The 18153-nt window shown below is 38.9% G+C and overlaps 1 protein-coding gene across 1 annotated transcript in view; it reads left to right on the top strand.

Moving 5' to 3' along the window:
• The window catches only part of sh3yl1 (SH3 and SYLF domain containing 1), a 141596-nt gene that overhangs the window by 69286 nt on the left and 54157 nt on the right, over positions 1 to 18153 (top strand). The window contains exons 5-7 of the mRNA XM_048531234.2: positions 7353 to 7465; positions 12409 to 12537; positions 16836 to 16998. Of these exons, the coding sequence (XP_048387191.1) occupies positions 7353 to 7465; positions 12409 to 12537; positions 16836 to 16998 (405 nt within the window). The remainder of the gene's footprint in view (positions 1 to 7352; positions 7466 to 12408; positions 12538 to 16835; positions 16999 to 18153) is intronic.

The raw sequence follows: 18153 nt of genomic DNA, 5'->3' as shown, positions 1-18153 counted from the left end.
TTATTGGATTGGGGAATTGAGTATGAGAGTCAAGATGTCATGTTGCAGCTTTATGAGACTTTGGTTAAGCCACACTTTGAGTACTGCATTCAATTCTGGTTGCCACATTATGGAAGGGGGATGTGGAGGCTTTGGAGAGGGTGCAGAAGAGGTTTATCAGGATACTGCCTGGATTAGAGGCTTTGAACTAAAGGAGAGGCTAGAAAAACTCGGGTTATTTTCTGTGGAGCAGCAGAGGCTGAGGAGAGACTTGCTAGTCTATAGATTATGAGATGCTTAGATAGGGTTGACAGCCAGAATCTTTTTCCCAGAGTTGAAATGACTAAAACCAGGAGTCATGCATTGAAGGTGAGAGGTGTAAATTTCAAAGGAGATGAGAGGGCCAAGTTTTTTACACAGTCATCGGAGTGTGGAACATGCTGCCTGAGGTGGTGGTTTAGGCAGATGCAGTAGGGGTGTTTAAGAAATTTTTAGATAAGCATATGAATGTGCAAGGAATGGAGGGATTTGGACTTAGGGCAGGCAAAAGGGATTAATTTAAGTTGGTAATATGTTCGGCGCAACATTCTGGGGGGAAAGGCCTGTTTTTGTTCTCTACAATTCTATGTTGTTGTATGAGAGTTTATACTAGGTAGACATCTCAAGATTTTGAGAATTTTCAAGAAGCCTCCAGTTGGTGAGAACTGAACTTGCTACCTGAACTGGAAATAGGTTCCTAGGCCATCAAAATTGAAGGTCAGAAGTCTCATGATATCAGTTTATAGCCAAACAGGTTTAATTGAAATCCCAAGCTCTCGGAGCTCTGCCCCTTCGTCAGGTGAAGTGAAGAGAAACACTCAGGCACAGAACTTGTAATCAGAGAAATCAAAAGATCATACAAATGGTGTGAGTGGAGTATCAACAGGCCGAATAACAGATCTCTGCATGTGATCAAAAGTGTCAGATAGTGTGACTAAAGTGTTAACAGCCGAACAGTACATGAAGGGGTCATCTACTATTGGATTAATTAAGGCAAGACTTCTTTGCTGCACAGGATCTCAAACCAATGCGATGCACCAGAGAGTTGACATTTTCTTCCTTTAGACTCACATTGAGAAATCACTGAGATGACTACACAATGATATTAACAAGTTTCATCCCACTGTCAGACTACTCTTCAGGTTCATTATTATTCTTGGACACATACATCTCTGCCAAGGACAAACATCTCAGTACCTCATTCTACCGCAAACCCACAGATAACCTCACGATGCTGCACCTCTCTAGCTTCAACCATAAACATGTTAAAGAAGCCATCCCCTAAGGACAAGCCCTGTGCATAGGGTCTGCTCAGATGAGGAGGAACCCGAGTGATACCTAAAGATGTTGAAAGACGCCTTCGTAAAAATGGGATACGTTGCTCCACTCATTGATTGCCAATTCCAATGTACCACAGCGAGAAACTGCAATAAATACCTGAGAAAACAGACACAGGATACAACCGATAGCGAACCCTTCATTATCCACTACTTCTCCGCAGCAGAGAAACTATGCCATGTTCTTTGCAGCCTTCAATATGTCATCAATGACAATGAACATCTTGCCAAGATCATCCCTCTGCCTCCACTCATCGCATTCAAACAACTGCCAAACCTTAAACAAACCATTGTTCACAAGCAAACTTCCTAGCCTTCAGGGCAACATCAACCACAACACCCCACAACCCTGCCACGGCTGCCTCTGTATGATATGCCAGATTATTGACATAGGTACTACTGTCACACATGGGAACACCACCCACCATTACATGGCAAATACTCATGTGACTCGGCCAATGTTATTTACCTCCTACATTGCAGGCAAGGATGCCCTGTGGCATGGTACATTGGTGAAAACATGCACGTGCAATGACAGTGGATGAATGGACATCACTCAACACTGCCAAACAGGAATGTTCCCTTGCAGCCAGGGAACACTTCAGTGGTCAAGGACTTTCAGCCTCCGACCTTCATGTAAGCATCTTCCAGGATGGCCTTTGAGATACACAATAATGCAGAATCGCTGAGCAGAAACTGATAGCCAAGTTCCATAACCATGAAGACACACTCAACCGTGATCCTAGATTCATGTCACGCTACATGTGACCCCACCGCACTGTTCTGTGCATGTAAAATCTTCCTTACTGTCCTCGATAGCTTGTTACGCTCTCTCTACCCAAATTAGTTTGTACAATTCTAGATTACTTGTTATTTTTGTTAGATCCTCAACATGTGACTCTTATACTTATCATGTTATTCCAGTCATTTGGTTTGTCTCCAGCACCACCTTATTTTTAATGTGTTGTAATTATGTCCTTGCCTTTATTAGATCATAAGACATAGGAGCAGAAATTAGGCCATTCAGCCCATCGAGTCTGCTCCACCATTCAATCATTGTTGATAAGTTTCTCAACCCATTCTACTACCGTAACCCGTTCATCCCTTCACCTGCTATTCAGTGGTTGACACTTCACTCACACCATCCGACACTCTTGATCACCTGCAGAGACCTATTAATTGACCTGTTGACACCCCACTGACACCATTTGTATGATCTTTTTATCTCTATGATTATTAATTCTGTGCCTGAACATTTCTCACCTGATGAAGCGGTAGTGCTCAGAATGCTTGTGATTTCAGATCAACTTGTTGGGCTATAATCTGGTGTCATATTGTCGACATTAGTCTGGCACCTCCACATCATCAAAACTGAAGAAAGTCTGAGAGTAAGAAATCTTGATTGGAGTGATACTAAAGGGGGATTAAGGATCTATGTAGAACATTGCTGCAAAAAAAGTGCAAGTTGTTTGCTGTAAATCAACTAAGTTCTCCTTCCTTTGTATAATAAACTTGTTTTTCTTTGTTAAAATAGTATTAGCCACCAGCCCTGAATGTGTTCGATCAGTAATGGCCATGATAACCAATCTACACAAATAACATTTATTATCCTTCAAGCCAGGTTTCACGGTGGGATCTGATTTATGCAGTATTACCAAGAGCTGGGATTATAACAGATAAAAGCAGGTTTGAAACTACGCATCAAATATGGATAACAAGGAAGTACACACACAACTCCAGAGAGTTGACTCTGACTACATTGGCATCAGGGCAGCTTTTGACTTCGAATGGCATCAAGGAGGCCTAATGACGTTGTCGTGAGTGGGAACAACTTTCCATTGACTCGAATCATATGTAGCACAATAGAATGTAGTTGTGATTGTTGGAGACACTTCATCTCAGCCCCAGAACATTGCTCAGGAGTTTCTTGGGCTAGGCCAAAGCATCTTATCTGCTTCATCAATTAGCTTCCCTCAAGATGAGGTGTGGCAATATTTCATTGACGGACAGCACTGAATACCGTGGAACCAATTTGAAGCAGTTAGTGTCCATATGAGAATAACCTGAATTATCTTCAAGCTTGGATTGATAATTGGCATACTCTCCGACATCAGATAATCTGTCCATCTACCAGTGATATTTAGTAGCATCACCAGTGCTGATATATCAACTTTTGGGAATTGGATTAACTAGAAACTAAACTGAACATAAACGCTGAGCATACAAGAACAGTTAAAATGGGTAACCCTACCCCTGATTCATCAAAGCTTATCTACCATCTGCAAAACAAAAGCCAGTAGTTCGACAGAATATTCTCCACTTAATAATATGTCACAATAGCGCTAATTCTAAAGTTTAAGGTTACTTCAAAAATTTTGATCACTTGCAATTTGAACATAAATGAAAGCCAGTGTTATTACTGAATATGAATAATTAGGTAATGTATTACCAGTCATGATTATCAAATCTTTAAAGTTCTTCACTGATGGATAAATATGGCTGAATTTCTAGTCCTTCCATATGACTGTAAATGATAGAAAGTAGCTATTGTCCTCTTAGCACTATTGCAGTGACCGTAATAATGTTCAGTGGGTAACCAAAGTTACATTGAGTCAGATGATCAGCCCAATTAAAATTAAAATCAGAACGATTACATTTACCTCTTCCAAAGACCCCCAACCCTGAACAGGTCTGTGTTCTTGACCCAATTCACCTGATTGTGTATCAGCCCAAAGCTGGCCGACAGGACTCAAATTCCAGCCATATCTGACTGTCTCAATGTAAGACGGGCCTTGTTCTCAATATAGACCAGACACCCTGCTGGAGGATGCAAGGGAATTGTGCTTGGAGATCTTGATAATTTTTAAAATATTCTGATGATGTTCTAGTGTTACAAAATGAAAATTACTGTGGAAACTGAACATGGCAGCATCTGTAAGGAGAAAGCAGAGCTAACATTTTGGGTCTGGTGACCCTTCTCCAAAGAAGAATTTCAGATTTGTTTCAAACTTCCAACATCCACAGCTCTTCTGTTTTATTTTTAATGATCTAGTTCATGCCTAGTTAATACAAAATAAATGTAGACACAAGCCTGATGGATTTGTGGCATACTAATATGCAAAACTAGATGAATTCTTAGAAGAATTCAATGTATGTGTCTCAGTCTTTTCTGTTACATTCAAATCCATTAAAAAATATATGCAAGCCATCTGGACCTAGTTGAACAATCTCACAGTTTGATCTTTGTCATATCAGGAGCATTACAATCCTCTCTGTTGGTCATTTAGCTCATTTGGTCTTTAAAATTTGAGTCAGAGTGGGCTTATTATTTCCTGTGGATAACTTCTTAATTGCGTATTTGTAATGTTTACATAAAATATACAGCAATGTTTAATTTGGAGAGTTAGCATTGCATAAATCACTTCTGGGAAAAAATAAAATAACCTTTCAGTTATTCACACATGATTGATTGCCATTGTCAATTTGAAAGCCAGTGGTCAAATTACTTTATTCAGTCAACATTTTAGCTTGACTTAAAAAGTGACGTGGTTATTAGTATTTTGCTGAAAGTGACAGTGGCAAAGGACCTGTAAATTTTAGTGTATGGTCTTGAAAATTAAAAACGGTAAAGAAAATCAATATGTTCTACGTCATTGAACACAGTTGACTCATCTTTTACCTTAACTCTTAGTTCTTCAGGTGCTTCTTTGTGCAGTCACTAAATATAGCGCAACTAATAGCTTGTCAGAACATTTCTATGACTAACAGATAAGTCAGTTTCAGCATTGATATATATTTTGTATTGAATGTATTGATTTTCACTGAATATCCCTGCTTTACCAGTGTGTGCACGTAAGCTTAGAAAAGCTGTGAAAAGTGAAAATGTCCTTGCGTTTAAATTAGATGAAAGCATATAGGGATACAGTTTAAAAAAACAATGTTGCAGGTATTTTATTTTGAAGTTCACAGATTCTACAAGTGAATATTCTGTAGTAACATATGTGTATCATATGTTACATTAAAGTAATCCATGAAATATGGGATAAATATGAGGCTTATTTTGATGTTGAATTGTTTGTTCTAATCTGCAATTTTACCACAATTATCTGACTTTTGAATATGGTACGGTGGTAATGGTATAATACTATTTTCACTAGCATATTAATCTGCAGCCTTAGATAATGTTGTGGTGACATATCCCACCATGACAGAAAGTAGAATTTTAATTTAAAAATATCTGCAATTAAGAGTAGAATAACAATGATATGTAACTATTGTTGATTATCATAAAAAAGCCTTCTCATTCACTAGTCTCCTTTTAGGAACGAAAATCTACTGTCTTTACCAGGTCTGGCCACAGTTGTATGAAGAACTCTTAACTGTCCAGTGAAATAGCCCAGAGAAACAATCAGTTCATTAGGAATTGACCACAATGCCATAAACACATGCAAGAATAAAAATATCATTTTCAGATTAAGTTTAGAGTCTGCATATCACTTAAATTTTTATCCATCACTTTCTGCTTTCAATCTGTAGCATTTCCATTCTGTTACTGCTTCATAATTTTAAAATGTATGTTTTTTAACTCTGCACCTCAATCTATAGGAGCCTGCAATTCTAATAGTTAATCCAATCCTGTTTCTAATTCAAATACTTTTCACACACAGTTGTCAAATCAGTCTTCAATCAATTGTAGCAAAAATGTCTGAGTTGCTCTTTCATATCGTTAATGTAATAATGATTTTTTCCTTTGTCCTGCTGAATCATTATCCTCGTTCAGCTGCATTTTTTTAATTTTCCGCTCCAACATACAAAATCATTTATTTAATTTGACACTTGTGAGAGATTATTTTACTTTCTGATAGTAGATATGCTGGAACTTGGCTGACACCTATTGGCACCATCTTATTTGTCTTGAAACTAAATATTTGTATTGTTTAAAATCAAAGTTTTGACTTTTATTCACTATCGATATCATTCACTTTATGTCTGTGCCTCATTTTAATGGTTATTGACTCCAATGCCTTCCTTCTGATCTTTGTTTCTGTGTTTTAAGTATGACCTGTAGGAAATGCTCAAAGACCACAAAACTAGCTGGAATAGTTCTTCATTTCCAGAAAACAATGCTTGATTTTTCTCTCTGGCTGCAGAGGACAAATAGTTTGTGGCTTAGCATGAATAGCTCTATCATGAGATCTTAGAAGAACTGAATTCAAATCAGAAGTTGTACTTCTGTTGAAGGCGTTAATATCCTTATAGATGGTTACTGGAGGCTAATCTTTGATGAATGACCTTCACAGGACTCTGCTCATAATGCAGCCATTTCATTGGTTCAATCATAAAGTCAGAAGTGGAGTTGTTTGCTGATGTTTCCATGGGCCCTGGGTTCATTCACAACTCTTCTAATAATGATTTACATTACCTACCTACATCAACTGGCAGATAACACTGCACCACACCTAACCAGCAAAAAGCCCAATCATTGCCCCCTGATGTTCCACAGTATAATACACCCTGAGCCCACAACCATCAATATCTTGAGGATCACTGTGGATCAAAAGGTTAGCTTGAAGGGGAGAATCTTTTATCTTATTAGCCATAGCTATCCAGATTGCACGTAAATAAAAGCAGGCCCTTTAAATGTGGCACACGTAACAGGATGAAAACAAACATATTGTTATATAGAATAATTAATTAATAATTTGGAAGGCTAATACGCACAGCAAAGAGAAGGAATAGTGGGCCACATTTGAAGAACAGCTCAACATAAGGGCCCATTTTTGATGTTCTATAAGTTTGTGAAGGAGAGAGGATTTAAGGTAATTTTGGCAGTGGATTTATTTTCCAAATAAACAAATAGATCATCCTTTGTTTCCATGACTAACCCCATTTTGTGTTCTCAGAGGTGAGCATGAAGCAATCACATGTTCTTTGCTGATGTTATCCAAATCTTGATTACATTTACGCCATTTAAGTCCTTTTTAATTGTTGCTGTAGGTATCTGATTTGGTGATAATCCTGAATCAGAAGCGTGCAGTTGATGCTTTTGCAAAAGGGGGAAATCTCACACTAGGTGGAAATTTTACTGTTGCAATTGGACCCATTGGCAGGTCAGTAGTTATATATTTATGCGGTATTAACAAATAATTTTTATGTTCTTTCATCCCCGTATTAAATTTCATGTAAACTTTTTCAGATAGTATTTTGCCCATTTGATTCTTTTGTATGTAGTTTGTTAATCTTGTGTTTATTTTACCGAACCTCTGTAAAGCAACAAACTCTGTCAGGTATAATAGAAACTACAGATGCTGGACATTCCAAGATAACAAGGTGTAGAAGTGGATGAACACAGCAGGCCAAGCAGCATCTTAGGAGCAGGGAAGCTGACGTTTCGGGTCTAGACCCTTCATCAGAAAGGGTCTTCTACACCTTGTTTTCTCAAACTCTGTCCAATGATGGACTTAAATGGGGAGGAAAGTATGAAGTGATTACATTATCTTCAAATATCAGTGTCCCATTTTAAATATAAAACAAAATTTCCTTAATGCTCCCCATCCCTGCCACCAGCACTTTTCCTGCTTAATGTCCAACCTTCCTTTTCTATCTAAGGTTTTTGAACAAGCACATCTTTTGCCAAAATACGTTTGATTTCCTCCAACCAAGTTTATTGTACTGTAAGATGTGCTTATTCACATCAAATTGTTTCCTATCTGATTGTGACTATGGTAAACTATTCCTGCTCAACTTGTTTACTGTCTCTGACATGGTTTACTTCCACACCAAGCCCCTCCAATATCTCCATCATCTTTCAGTGAGCAGATCTGCACTTATCTGACTTCAGTCTTACTTGTACAGGCATAGCTAAAGAATCATCTGAAATGGCTTATCTTCCATTTTTTGCATTATTATCTCTGGCATCTTCCAAAGTCTCCTCTCATTTCACCTTGGCAACTTCGTCCTAAATTGTAGCAAGCAATTCCACATGAATGCTCAAAAAACCCAGCTCTACCTCACCACCATTCTGCCCTTGGCCCACACAGTTCTGCTCTGAGAAAAATGTTGAGGGCAAGCTGGAACTGGGAAATGAAATTTGGTGGTCTCTATGTCCTTTGCCTTCCCTGCCTCAAAGACCAAATTAGATGCAGGTTTCTTTGCCTGAGTGTTTATTGATGTGCGCAATTCTCCGAAAACAATACTTACATTCTATTTTTACAGATAAAATGTTACCAATAAAAAGCCATACATTCACATACTTATGTCGATCTAACAGTATTCATTCTATTTTGCATTCCAAGTTAGTGTACAATCATATTTAAATTTGTAAACATGATTGTAATACCTGATCAAGTTATTAAAAATTTACATGAATATATTATCCAATAAAATAAATACATCTTTGCATTTACAGATCTTAAGTCCACACTATATAATTATCAGAGCTCTTTATTGACTTTTACCCCCTTTCAGTGCAAGATGCTGCCATAATCACACCTTCCACTCTTCTCCCACCCTTTAGCATTCCAAAATGGCTGTTTCTTCCAACCTCCTGGTTCATTCCTCATTGTCATCCCCCATACTTCAGTGCCTTCCCATTTTGATGATGCAACAACCTATCCGTTTACTTCCTCCCTTCTCACTGTTCAGTGTCCAAAATGCACCTCCCAGGTGAAACTACAGTTTAGTTGTTTAAATTTAATTTACTGTGTTCATTGCTTACAGATCATGCTGTCCTTCGTTGGTGAGACCAAGCTCAGATTTGGAACCTGACCATTTCGTGGAATAGCTCTGTTTTGAACCATTGGTGTTTGTACCACATGTCTAAATGAGCGTCTCTCTGAGTGCCATTCTCTTTCCTTCTCCTTTTAAGGCTGCACATTTCTTCTTTTTAAATGACTATCTAATTCTCTTCTCAATGCCTCAGTTGAACCTGCTTTCATCATAATCTCAGGCAATACATTTCAGAGCCCATGTGAAAACATTTTCCACATATGATCTACTTGCTACTTTAAACGTGTGCCGTCTGATTCTCGATCCTTTCACAAGTAGGAACATTTTTTCCCTAATTATTCTGTCGAGAGATTCAAAATGTAATGCAAAGAGAAAAGTCTTGAGATTGGAGAAGCAGTGAGCTGTTGGATGTGTAAGAAATATGAATAACCAAGTGGAGGGGGGATTTCATCACATGAGGGAACAAATTACTGCTGATGCTGGAATCTGTACCGAAAACAACATCTGCTGGAGATCACGACAAGTCAGACAGCATCCATGGAGAGAGAGCAAGCTAACATTTTGACTGTAGATAGCTTTTCAGATCTGAAGTGAAGTGTGGAGGGGACAGCATTTATGCTGCAGTTTGAGGTGAGTGGTGTGTGGGTTAGTGGGTGTAGGTTGCTGGTGGAGAAAAGATGATGATAGTTTAGATTAAGTCGTCAGGAAAAATAAAAACCATTCTGAGGAAGGATCACCAGACCCGAAACGTTAACTGTTTTCTCCTCCACAGATGCTGCCAGACCTGTTGAGCTTTTCCAGCAACTTTTGTTTTTGTTAAGTGATCAGGATGTATGAATGGCAGAACAATGGTATGTCTCCTGCCAGACTTGAAAGGACAGTAACTGGGATGGGGGGAGGGGAGGATATGAGAACATGCTGAAAGAAAGGGAAAAAGTGCTTCTCAATTTAAAAGTTGTTAACTCTAATATTAAGCCCAGAAGGCTGTAAAGTGCCTAGTCTGAAGATGAGATGTTGTTCCTCCAGCTTGCGCAGTGGTTCATTGGAGCACTGCAGCATGCCAAGGACAGACAAGATGAGGGCAAGCGAACAGAATGCTGTTAAAATGACTGGCCAACTTGATAGCGATTTTGACATAACAGCTAGGGGTAATGCTCTAGGATAAACAGCAATCGTAAAACAGGGTTTCAGTAAACTTTGCAAGGAAGTATAAGAGAATAAACTGTTAACGTATTTAGGAAGAGCTGTTATAGTTTAAAACCAGTTAAAAACTAAATAGAAACCGAGAGAACTGCGGATGCTGTAAATTAGGAACAAAAACAAAGTTGCTGGAAAAGCTCAGCAGGTCTGGCAGTATCTGTGAAGGAAAAAACAGAGTTAATGTTTTGGGTCCAGTGACTCTTCCTCAGAACTGAAAATGGCTGGGAAAACATCAGTTTAAATGCAGAAAATAGGGAGATTGGTGGGGTAGGAAGTAAATGATAGGATAGAGCCCAAAGAGAGAGAAAGACAGTTGGACAGACAAAGGAGTTGCTAATGACCAGGCTGGGAGGTTGAATAGTTGTTAATGGGTTCCGTTAGTGACTAACAACAGGGGATGTGTAGTGGCAGGCTATGTCGTAACAAAGCCTGGTGTGTGGGGTTGAGGGCTGGGACATAGGAGAGTTTAGGCCCTAAAATTATTGAACTCAATATTGAGTCCAGAAGGCTGTAGGGTCCCCATGTGGAAAATGAGGTGTTGTTCGCCCAGCTTGCATGTTGGGCTTCAATGGAACACTGTATCAAGCGAGAGACAGATGTTGGCCAGGGAGTGGGGTTCTGCGTTGAAGTGGCAGACAACGGGTTGTTCAGGGTCTTTTTTGCGAGTAGAACATAGATGTTCTGCAAAGCGGTTGCCAAGTCTACACTTCGTTTCCCCAATGTAGAGGAGTCCACATTGTGAGCAGCAAATGCAGCAGACTAGGTTCTGGGAAGTGCAGGTGAAGTGTTGCTTCACCTGGACGGTGTGTTTGGGCCCGTGGATACTGGGGAGGGAGAAGGTAAATTGGCAGGTGTTGCACCTTTGCTGGTCACAGGGGAAGGTGCCGTAGGGCTGTGTGGAGGTGTTGTAGGTGAAGGAAGTGTGGGCCAGGGTGTCCCCGAGGGAACAGTCCTTGCGGAAAGCAGACAAGGGAGGGGAAGCGAAACGTGTCTGGTGGTGGCATCTTGCTGGAGGTGGGAGAAATGACATTTTCTCAATTTTCTGAAGAAGGGTCTCGACCCGAAACGTAAGCTTTCCTGCTCCTCTGCTGCTTAGCCTGTTGTGTTCATCCAGTCTTACACCTTGTTAAATCTGAAGATCTTAACAATTATGATATTACAGCAGCACAACTTTGTGGGATCTGTGGTGGTTTTTGGGGCAAATTGCAGTTATATGAAGCACTGAGTTTGGGACAGGTTGAAAAATAAGAATAAGGAACAAAGTAATCTTCAGAGGAATTGAGCCATCCAGAGACGAGGAAAGTTTGTTTTGGGTGGAAGAGACTGGTGTAGGACAGGATAAAATAGGCTGTTGATGGGGGCTGAAGTGTGGGTTTGAATCGCAACTTAATTGTCAGACAGAACTTCATGATTTTGAAGTGTCGAATTTGTCTTGAGCGTATAGGTAGAAAAGAGATTTCTGGAGTGCACTGTTTCCATCAGAAACAATGTATGGTAAAATTTGTCTTGATTATCTTGAGTTGATGAAAATTCTTGCTGATCCATCACTTCATGTCAAATGAGAAGTTCATTAGCAGTGTAGAGATAAAGATTTTATCACAAGTGGTGGAGTTGAAAGTGAGGTGGGAATTAATTTATAGCAGTAAATCAAATCAGTGACATAGTAATGGTACCTTACCATCCTTATAAACTTTGAAGTTCTGATGAAACTTTATGTAAATATGACCCCTGATGTTATATTTAAATATTATTAAAACAGAAAATTAAATATTCACAATCCATAAGACCTCATCTTTCACAAAGTCTTTTCTTTATTAAGGAAAGTACTTGCATTTGTATAGCAATATTTTTACTGCTGGAATTGTGTCAAAGAATCTTTTATATCCATCTGATTGTGCATATGGTCTCCTAGTTTAACACCTCATTGAAGTCCTTGGCAATATTGAGCTATATGTATAATCTTAGCTAATGTGCCTGAGTTTCTGGAATGGGCAGAGAACATGTTGACTCAGATGTACAACTGAACTAAGTCTGATGCCATTGGGACTGAACAAAACCTGAAATGGTACCTTCTAATGTATTTTTCAAATGAATACACATTTTACCAGATGTTTATTGTTTTCAGAAACTTAGAGGGAGATGTTGCTGTTAGAAATACAGCTGCTGTCTACACATACTGCAAATCACGTGGGTTGTTTGCTGGAATATCATTAGAAGGATCTTATTTGATTGAAAGAAAAGAGACCAATCGCAAGTAAGTTGTAGTTAGAGCCAAAAAGTGTTCTTCAGTTGAAATATTCTGTCAGATATGTATAATATGTCGTACAAAAATAAAATTACATTTATGTTGACACACTGCCTGTTTCGTGCTGTATATCTCCTATGATTGTGACTGCAGAGTCACAGAATGCAGGTTCTGTCTGGAACTTATCACCTGATGAGTAAGCAAATCCAGAAGGAAGATGTAAGAGAGACATCAAGTGGTGACAAAACACATAACTGTGGTGATAATAAAGTGTGGAGCTGGATGAACACAGCAGGCCAAGCAGCATCTCAGGAGCACAAAAGCTGACGTTTCGGGCCTAGACCCTTCATCAGACCCTTCATCCAGCTCCACACTTTGTTATCTTAGATTCTCCAACATCTGCAGTTCCCATTATCTCTGACATAACTGTGGTGACCATTTCACACATCTCAATTTAGGCTATCCAAAGAGGAATATCCACATTCCCCATATGTTAATTGCATTGATATGTGCATTTGCATAAACTTGTATATTTCACATATATTTTCACCTAACACTTTGTCTTTATTTATGTATGTCTGTGTGTGTGTACATGACAAGGACTTTTGATGAATGCTCAAACATGCACATGAAATGTTTTAATGTAGAGAGTTTGATGTACTGAAGCTACCACAGTGCTATGACTGACCAGGAAACACCTCTGCTTTTACTGCCTCCCCAGTGCATGCCACAAGGATTTAGAAATTTATAATCAACCTGTTTGGCTGCAGTTTAGCGCAACTTATATGGCCATCAAGTTCTGAAGTGGTAAGCTTCTAGTTAGGGGAAAGGACTTATGTGACTGTGCTACAAGATTTTTTTAGTCAGCTGTAAATCTAATCTGAGATTTGCATACTCTGCCATATGTTGGGTAGATGGTCCTTTAAGGACTCTGGATGAACTGTCTGGAGGTTTGTATGCTACTACCAATGACTCCCCTTTGCCTCTGCTCATTCTTCGAAATTTAGAAACATAGGAAATAGGAACAGGAATAGGCCATTCGGTCCTTCAAGCCTGCTGCACCATTTAACATGATTGTCGTTGATCATTCAACTCAGTACCCTGTTCCTACTTCCACCCCATGTCCTATGATCCTTTTAAGCCCTAAACGCCATATTTACCTACTCCTTGAAGCCAACAAAGTCACTCACTGTGTTTAGTCACTTGTCAGATGAATCTTCTCCATTTTATTTGGTCACAAGCCAGGATTGCCTGTGAGTTGGTGGTCATTTTTGACCTTCAGGGATGCTTTCAGCAAGCACTTTTGCTGCAGTCAGAACCAATTCTTATCAGAGCAATTGCTTTGGGAATTTATTGTCAGGTATACAAGCTATGTGTCCTGCCCAGCTGGTTTGGTTTTGAGTGGTTAGTGCTTTGATGAAGGACCATCTGTTGGACGGTCTTTCTTGCCACGGGATTTGGAGCATCTTGCAAAGGCACTCTTTGCGCTACTTCTGGAATGGTGTCAGGTATCTGCTATGGGTTGTCCAAGTCTCCAGAGTTAACAAAGAAAATGAACACCGTTATTATTGACTCTCACATGACTTATAGGGCTAGCATGTCACAAAATGTTTCATTAATAATAACAGTGAACTCATTCCACATTGCAATAATGTTTGTTCTAAGAACGAATCGTTTTTGATATAACATCTTCACTTAATGTATTAAATGGAGAGAATCTCCAAACATATTTCTTCTAGAATATGATTTATAAAACATTAACTGATTTGAAGGATCTACTCTGGAATATGTCTTTTGCTGGCACCATCCACACGATTGATCATGAGTCAAAGTCAAAATTATGAGAATCCAAAGCCTGCAAAAGACTTATTTCAAACTACATCTTTAGAATCAGCTCCTAGTTTACAAATTGTACTCTAGTAGAAATATGTTTCGAGATGCTCATTATTTCATTCATTTTAATTGAAAATAGTTTGTCAAAAATTATTTCTTTTTGAGTTTGTGTTATTATGTTGGTACTTCAAGGCTCTTAACTTGGGTTTTCTTTTTGTAGAAAGCAGGCACATTTTAATTGTTTACTTATTAAAATATTTGCTATGCCAATAAACTGATTAATGTACTCGAGTAGAACTAGGAATTGATTCAGCTTGCTTTTTTCTTCAAGTAATTTAGTTGCAATCTCTAGTAGAGCTGAGATTGTTCATTCCATTGACATTTCTGTTGAAGACTATTGCAAATGAAGAAACCTTGTCTTTTATACTGACAGGCTAACCCCCTTCTTCAATGAGGAGGGGAATGTTTGGAGGACCTTTCCCTCCTTTAGTTGTTTAATTGTCCATGACCATTTGCAACTCATTGCCTTAGGTCTGCAGTACTCCTATCTGGTTGATTGAGCATACCCAGTTCTTTCTTTAAGCTTCTACTGTTAAGTATGTATGTACTCCTGAATTGTAGCTGCACCAGTTCAACATCACATTTTTAGATCATCTGATGATGTTTGTGACAAAATGTTGTGCATTGTTCATAGAAACAGCATTGGTCCTTTGCCTTGATAGCAAGTATAAAGACAAATATCACCTGAATCATGAGGTTACAGATTGTTGCAGAATACAGTTCTGTTGCTGATGGCATAACCTATCATGGGGTCAGTTAGCTCAGTTGATTGGATGGCTAGATTGCGATACAGAATGTTACCAAAAGCATGGGCTCATATCCTGTGCTGGCTGAGGTAAACATAAAGATCCCACTTTCTAGACATTTGCCCTTTTTTTTGAGATAACAAGGTGTAGAGCTGCATGAACACAGCAGACCAAGCAGCATCAGAGGAGCAGGAAGGCTGTCATTTCAAGCCTGGTCCCTTCTTTAGAAAAAGGGTCTGAAGAAAGGTCTAGGCCCGAAACGTCAGCCTTCCTGCTCCTCTGTTGCCTGGCCTGCTGTGTTCATCCAGCTATACATCTTGTTGTCTCAGACTCTCCAGTATCTGCAGTTCCTACAATCTCTGCCCTTTTTTTTAAGGTGTGGTGACCCTCAAGTTAAATTCATCACCGGTCATCTCCCTCGAATGAGGGAGCAGCCCTGTGCTCCTCTGGGACAATGCCAATTTTACCTTAAACTGACTAACGGGTGTCCAGTTTTGAGCTGCTATATTTATCCTGAAACAATTCCATTTAGCATGGTAGCACTGCCACACAATTTGATGGAAAAATACTCAAGTGTGAAGATGGGTTTTCATTTCTAGTGGGATAGTGATGGTTACTCCTACCAGTACTGACATGATTTGATGTTTCTACAATGGCAAGATTAATTGAGGATGAAGCCTAAAATGTTTTTACCTAATGAAGGCTCGGTTGCCTGTGGCAGGCACGCTCATGCCCACAAGGAGTCTTGAAGCTAAGTCCTCCTGCAGCCAACTCGCTTGACCAGTAATGGTATTGCTGAACTACATTTGGGGAATCACATTGGCCTCCCTGCCAGAGTACATTTCACATCCATGTGACTCATTGTGCTTCCTCGAAGTAATGTTTAATACAGAGGATTCATCGGCTGAGGAAGAACATGGAGTGGTGCTCAGCTGGAAGAATCTTATTCCTTGCAGCTTCAAGCATCAGATTAAAAGACAATGTGAAGACTCCTAGGATCATCTCATTCACTTATATAATAGAATACTACCATCTTTGTCTTGCCTGCGCGGTAACTCTATTTTGGGTGCAATTTCCCAATTTTGGGACAAAACAGAAATGCTTCTTCCAGTGTTTTGATCTTTCCTTTAACTTTACTCTTCAGGCACAGTTTGATCTAGTTACATTTTACTTGACATTGCGTATATAATTCAGTCTATGCTACACAAAATAACTGTGGGTCTCTTTCTTAATGTCAGAGTACGTATTATGATTGGAATTGCTTTGAGACCCCTTTGTTTTGGTATTAATTTTGTGTGAAGATGCCCATACTTGAAAAATAAACACTTTAAAAAAATGGGGACAGGGCAAGGGAATAGGACTAAGTAGAAAGCTGTCTCATGGAATTGCTAAACATGAACCGAGTTGAATGATTTACTTAAATACTATACATTTCTATGATGATGCTTTCTTGCTTATCTAAATTGACATGTGATGTGACATTTATGTCTACATTTCTAAGTTATTAATAAATGTATTGTAGTACATGCCTATAATGTACTGTATGACATTTTAGGCTGTCATTTGTACAATAGTTTTACATTTATGAAGTGAATAAAAGTAATTAGTTTGTAATGCAGACATTACTAGTCTAAAATATGTTGGTCCATGTCAATATTGTTTGCATAGGTTTTACTGCGAGGACATCCGAGCATGTTCAATTTTATATGGCGATGTTGAGCCTCCAGCTGTAGCCCATGAGTTGTATGTCATATTGGATACATTTGATGAGCAATATCAGAAGGAAGAACAGCGTGAAAATAAGAAAAAAGAAATAAGAGCACAAGCAAAGGTTTGTGTTACGTTTAATCATGTACAAAATTGGAGTGTATGTTTCGTTTAGAGCACGCGAGACTGATCTTTCATTTATATGTTAATTAAAAAGTGAACAACAGATGCAACAGTTTGTTACTTAATTCAAACCCAGAAGAATAAAAAAGTTGCCTATCTTCTATTATCATATCTTTAGGATAACTGCCTCCAAGCATGTGGAAAAGCCTTTTTTCTTTCTGACATTTACATTAGTTCAGTTGGTGATACACTTCTTCCCTCTGAGTTGATCATTCCATAATTCAGAGACTTGAGCACAAAAACTAGGCTGATGATTGTAATGTACTGGAGAGTAATGTCTTTCAGATGAGATGGTAAATCAAATTTTTATTTGCCATATCACATGGACAGAAAATATTCAATGGAATTGTTCAAAAATCATGGACATTTTCCTGGCTTCCTGTCCAAATTTGTCCCTAGTCAACAATCTTTAAAATTGATCATCTGGTCCCTACTCTCATTGCTTGTGGAATCTTGCTGCAACCAAATTGGCTTTCCACAATGAATAGAATCCATACAGTGTAGAAACAGACCATTCGGCCCAACAAGCCCACACCGACCCTCAGAGAATCCCACCTAGACTTATCGCCTTATAACCCACCTAATCTACACGTTCCTGAACACTATGGGGCAATTTAGCATGGCCAACTCACCTGGCACACCTTAAACTGTGGGAGGAAACTAGAACACCCAGAGGAAACCCATACAGACGTGGGGAAAACTTGCAAACTCCACACAGACAATTGCCTGAGGTTGGAATCGAACCCGAACCAATCCCTGTATAAACAAAGTGACTTGACCTTTAACTGAAGTCTTGTTTAGCAAAGTTTTACCTGGTCAATTTGCTTTACCTGGTTCTGCCCATCTTTGAAATTATATACATCACTGTGATCCTTGATATTTCTGAATCATGGAATGTATCAGATTTTAATTTTTGCTGAGCTTACAGTGATCTGGAGTACCACTTTACTATTTTCTGAACATTTTCAACATAAATATGCTACTGCAAAGCCAGTATTTGGATTTTTAGACATTAATATATTTTCTTTAGTCCTGTAGTACTTCTACGTTTAATTTTTAACTATTAATATTATACCGATAGTATTATTACCAATAT

This window comes from Stegostoma tigrinum, chromosome 4, assembly GCF_030684315.1.
Source record: "Stegostoma tigrinum isolate sSteTig4 chromosome 4, sSteTig4.hap1, whole genome shotgun sequence".
Lineage (NCBI taxonomy): Eukaryota > Metazoa > Chordata > Chondrichthyes > Orectolobiformes > Stegostomatidae > Stegostoma > Stegostoma tigrinum.
Note: the sequence above shows the minus strand (reverse complement) of the source record. Positions and strands in the feature narration are given on the sequence as shown.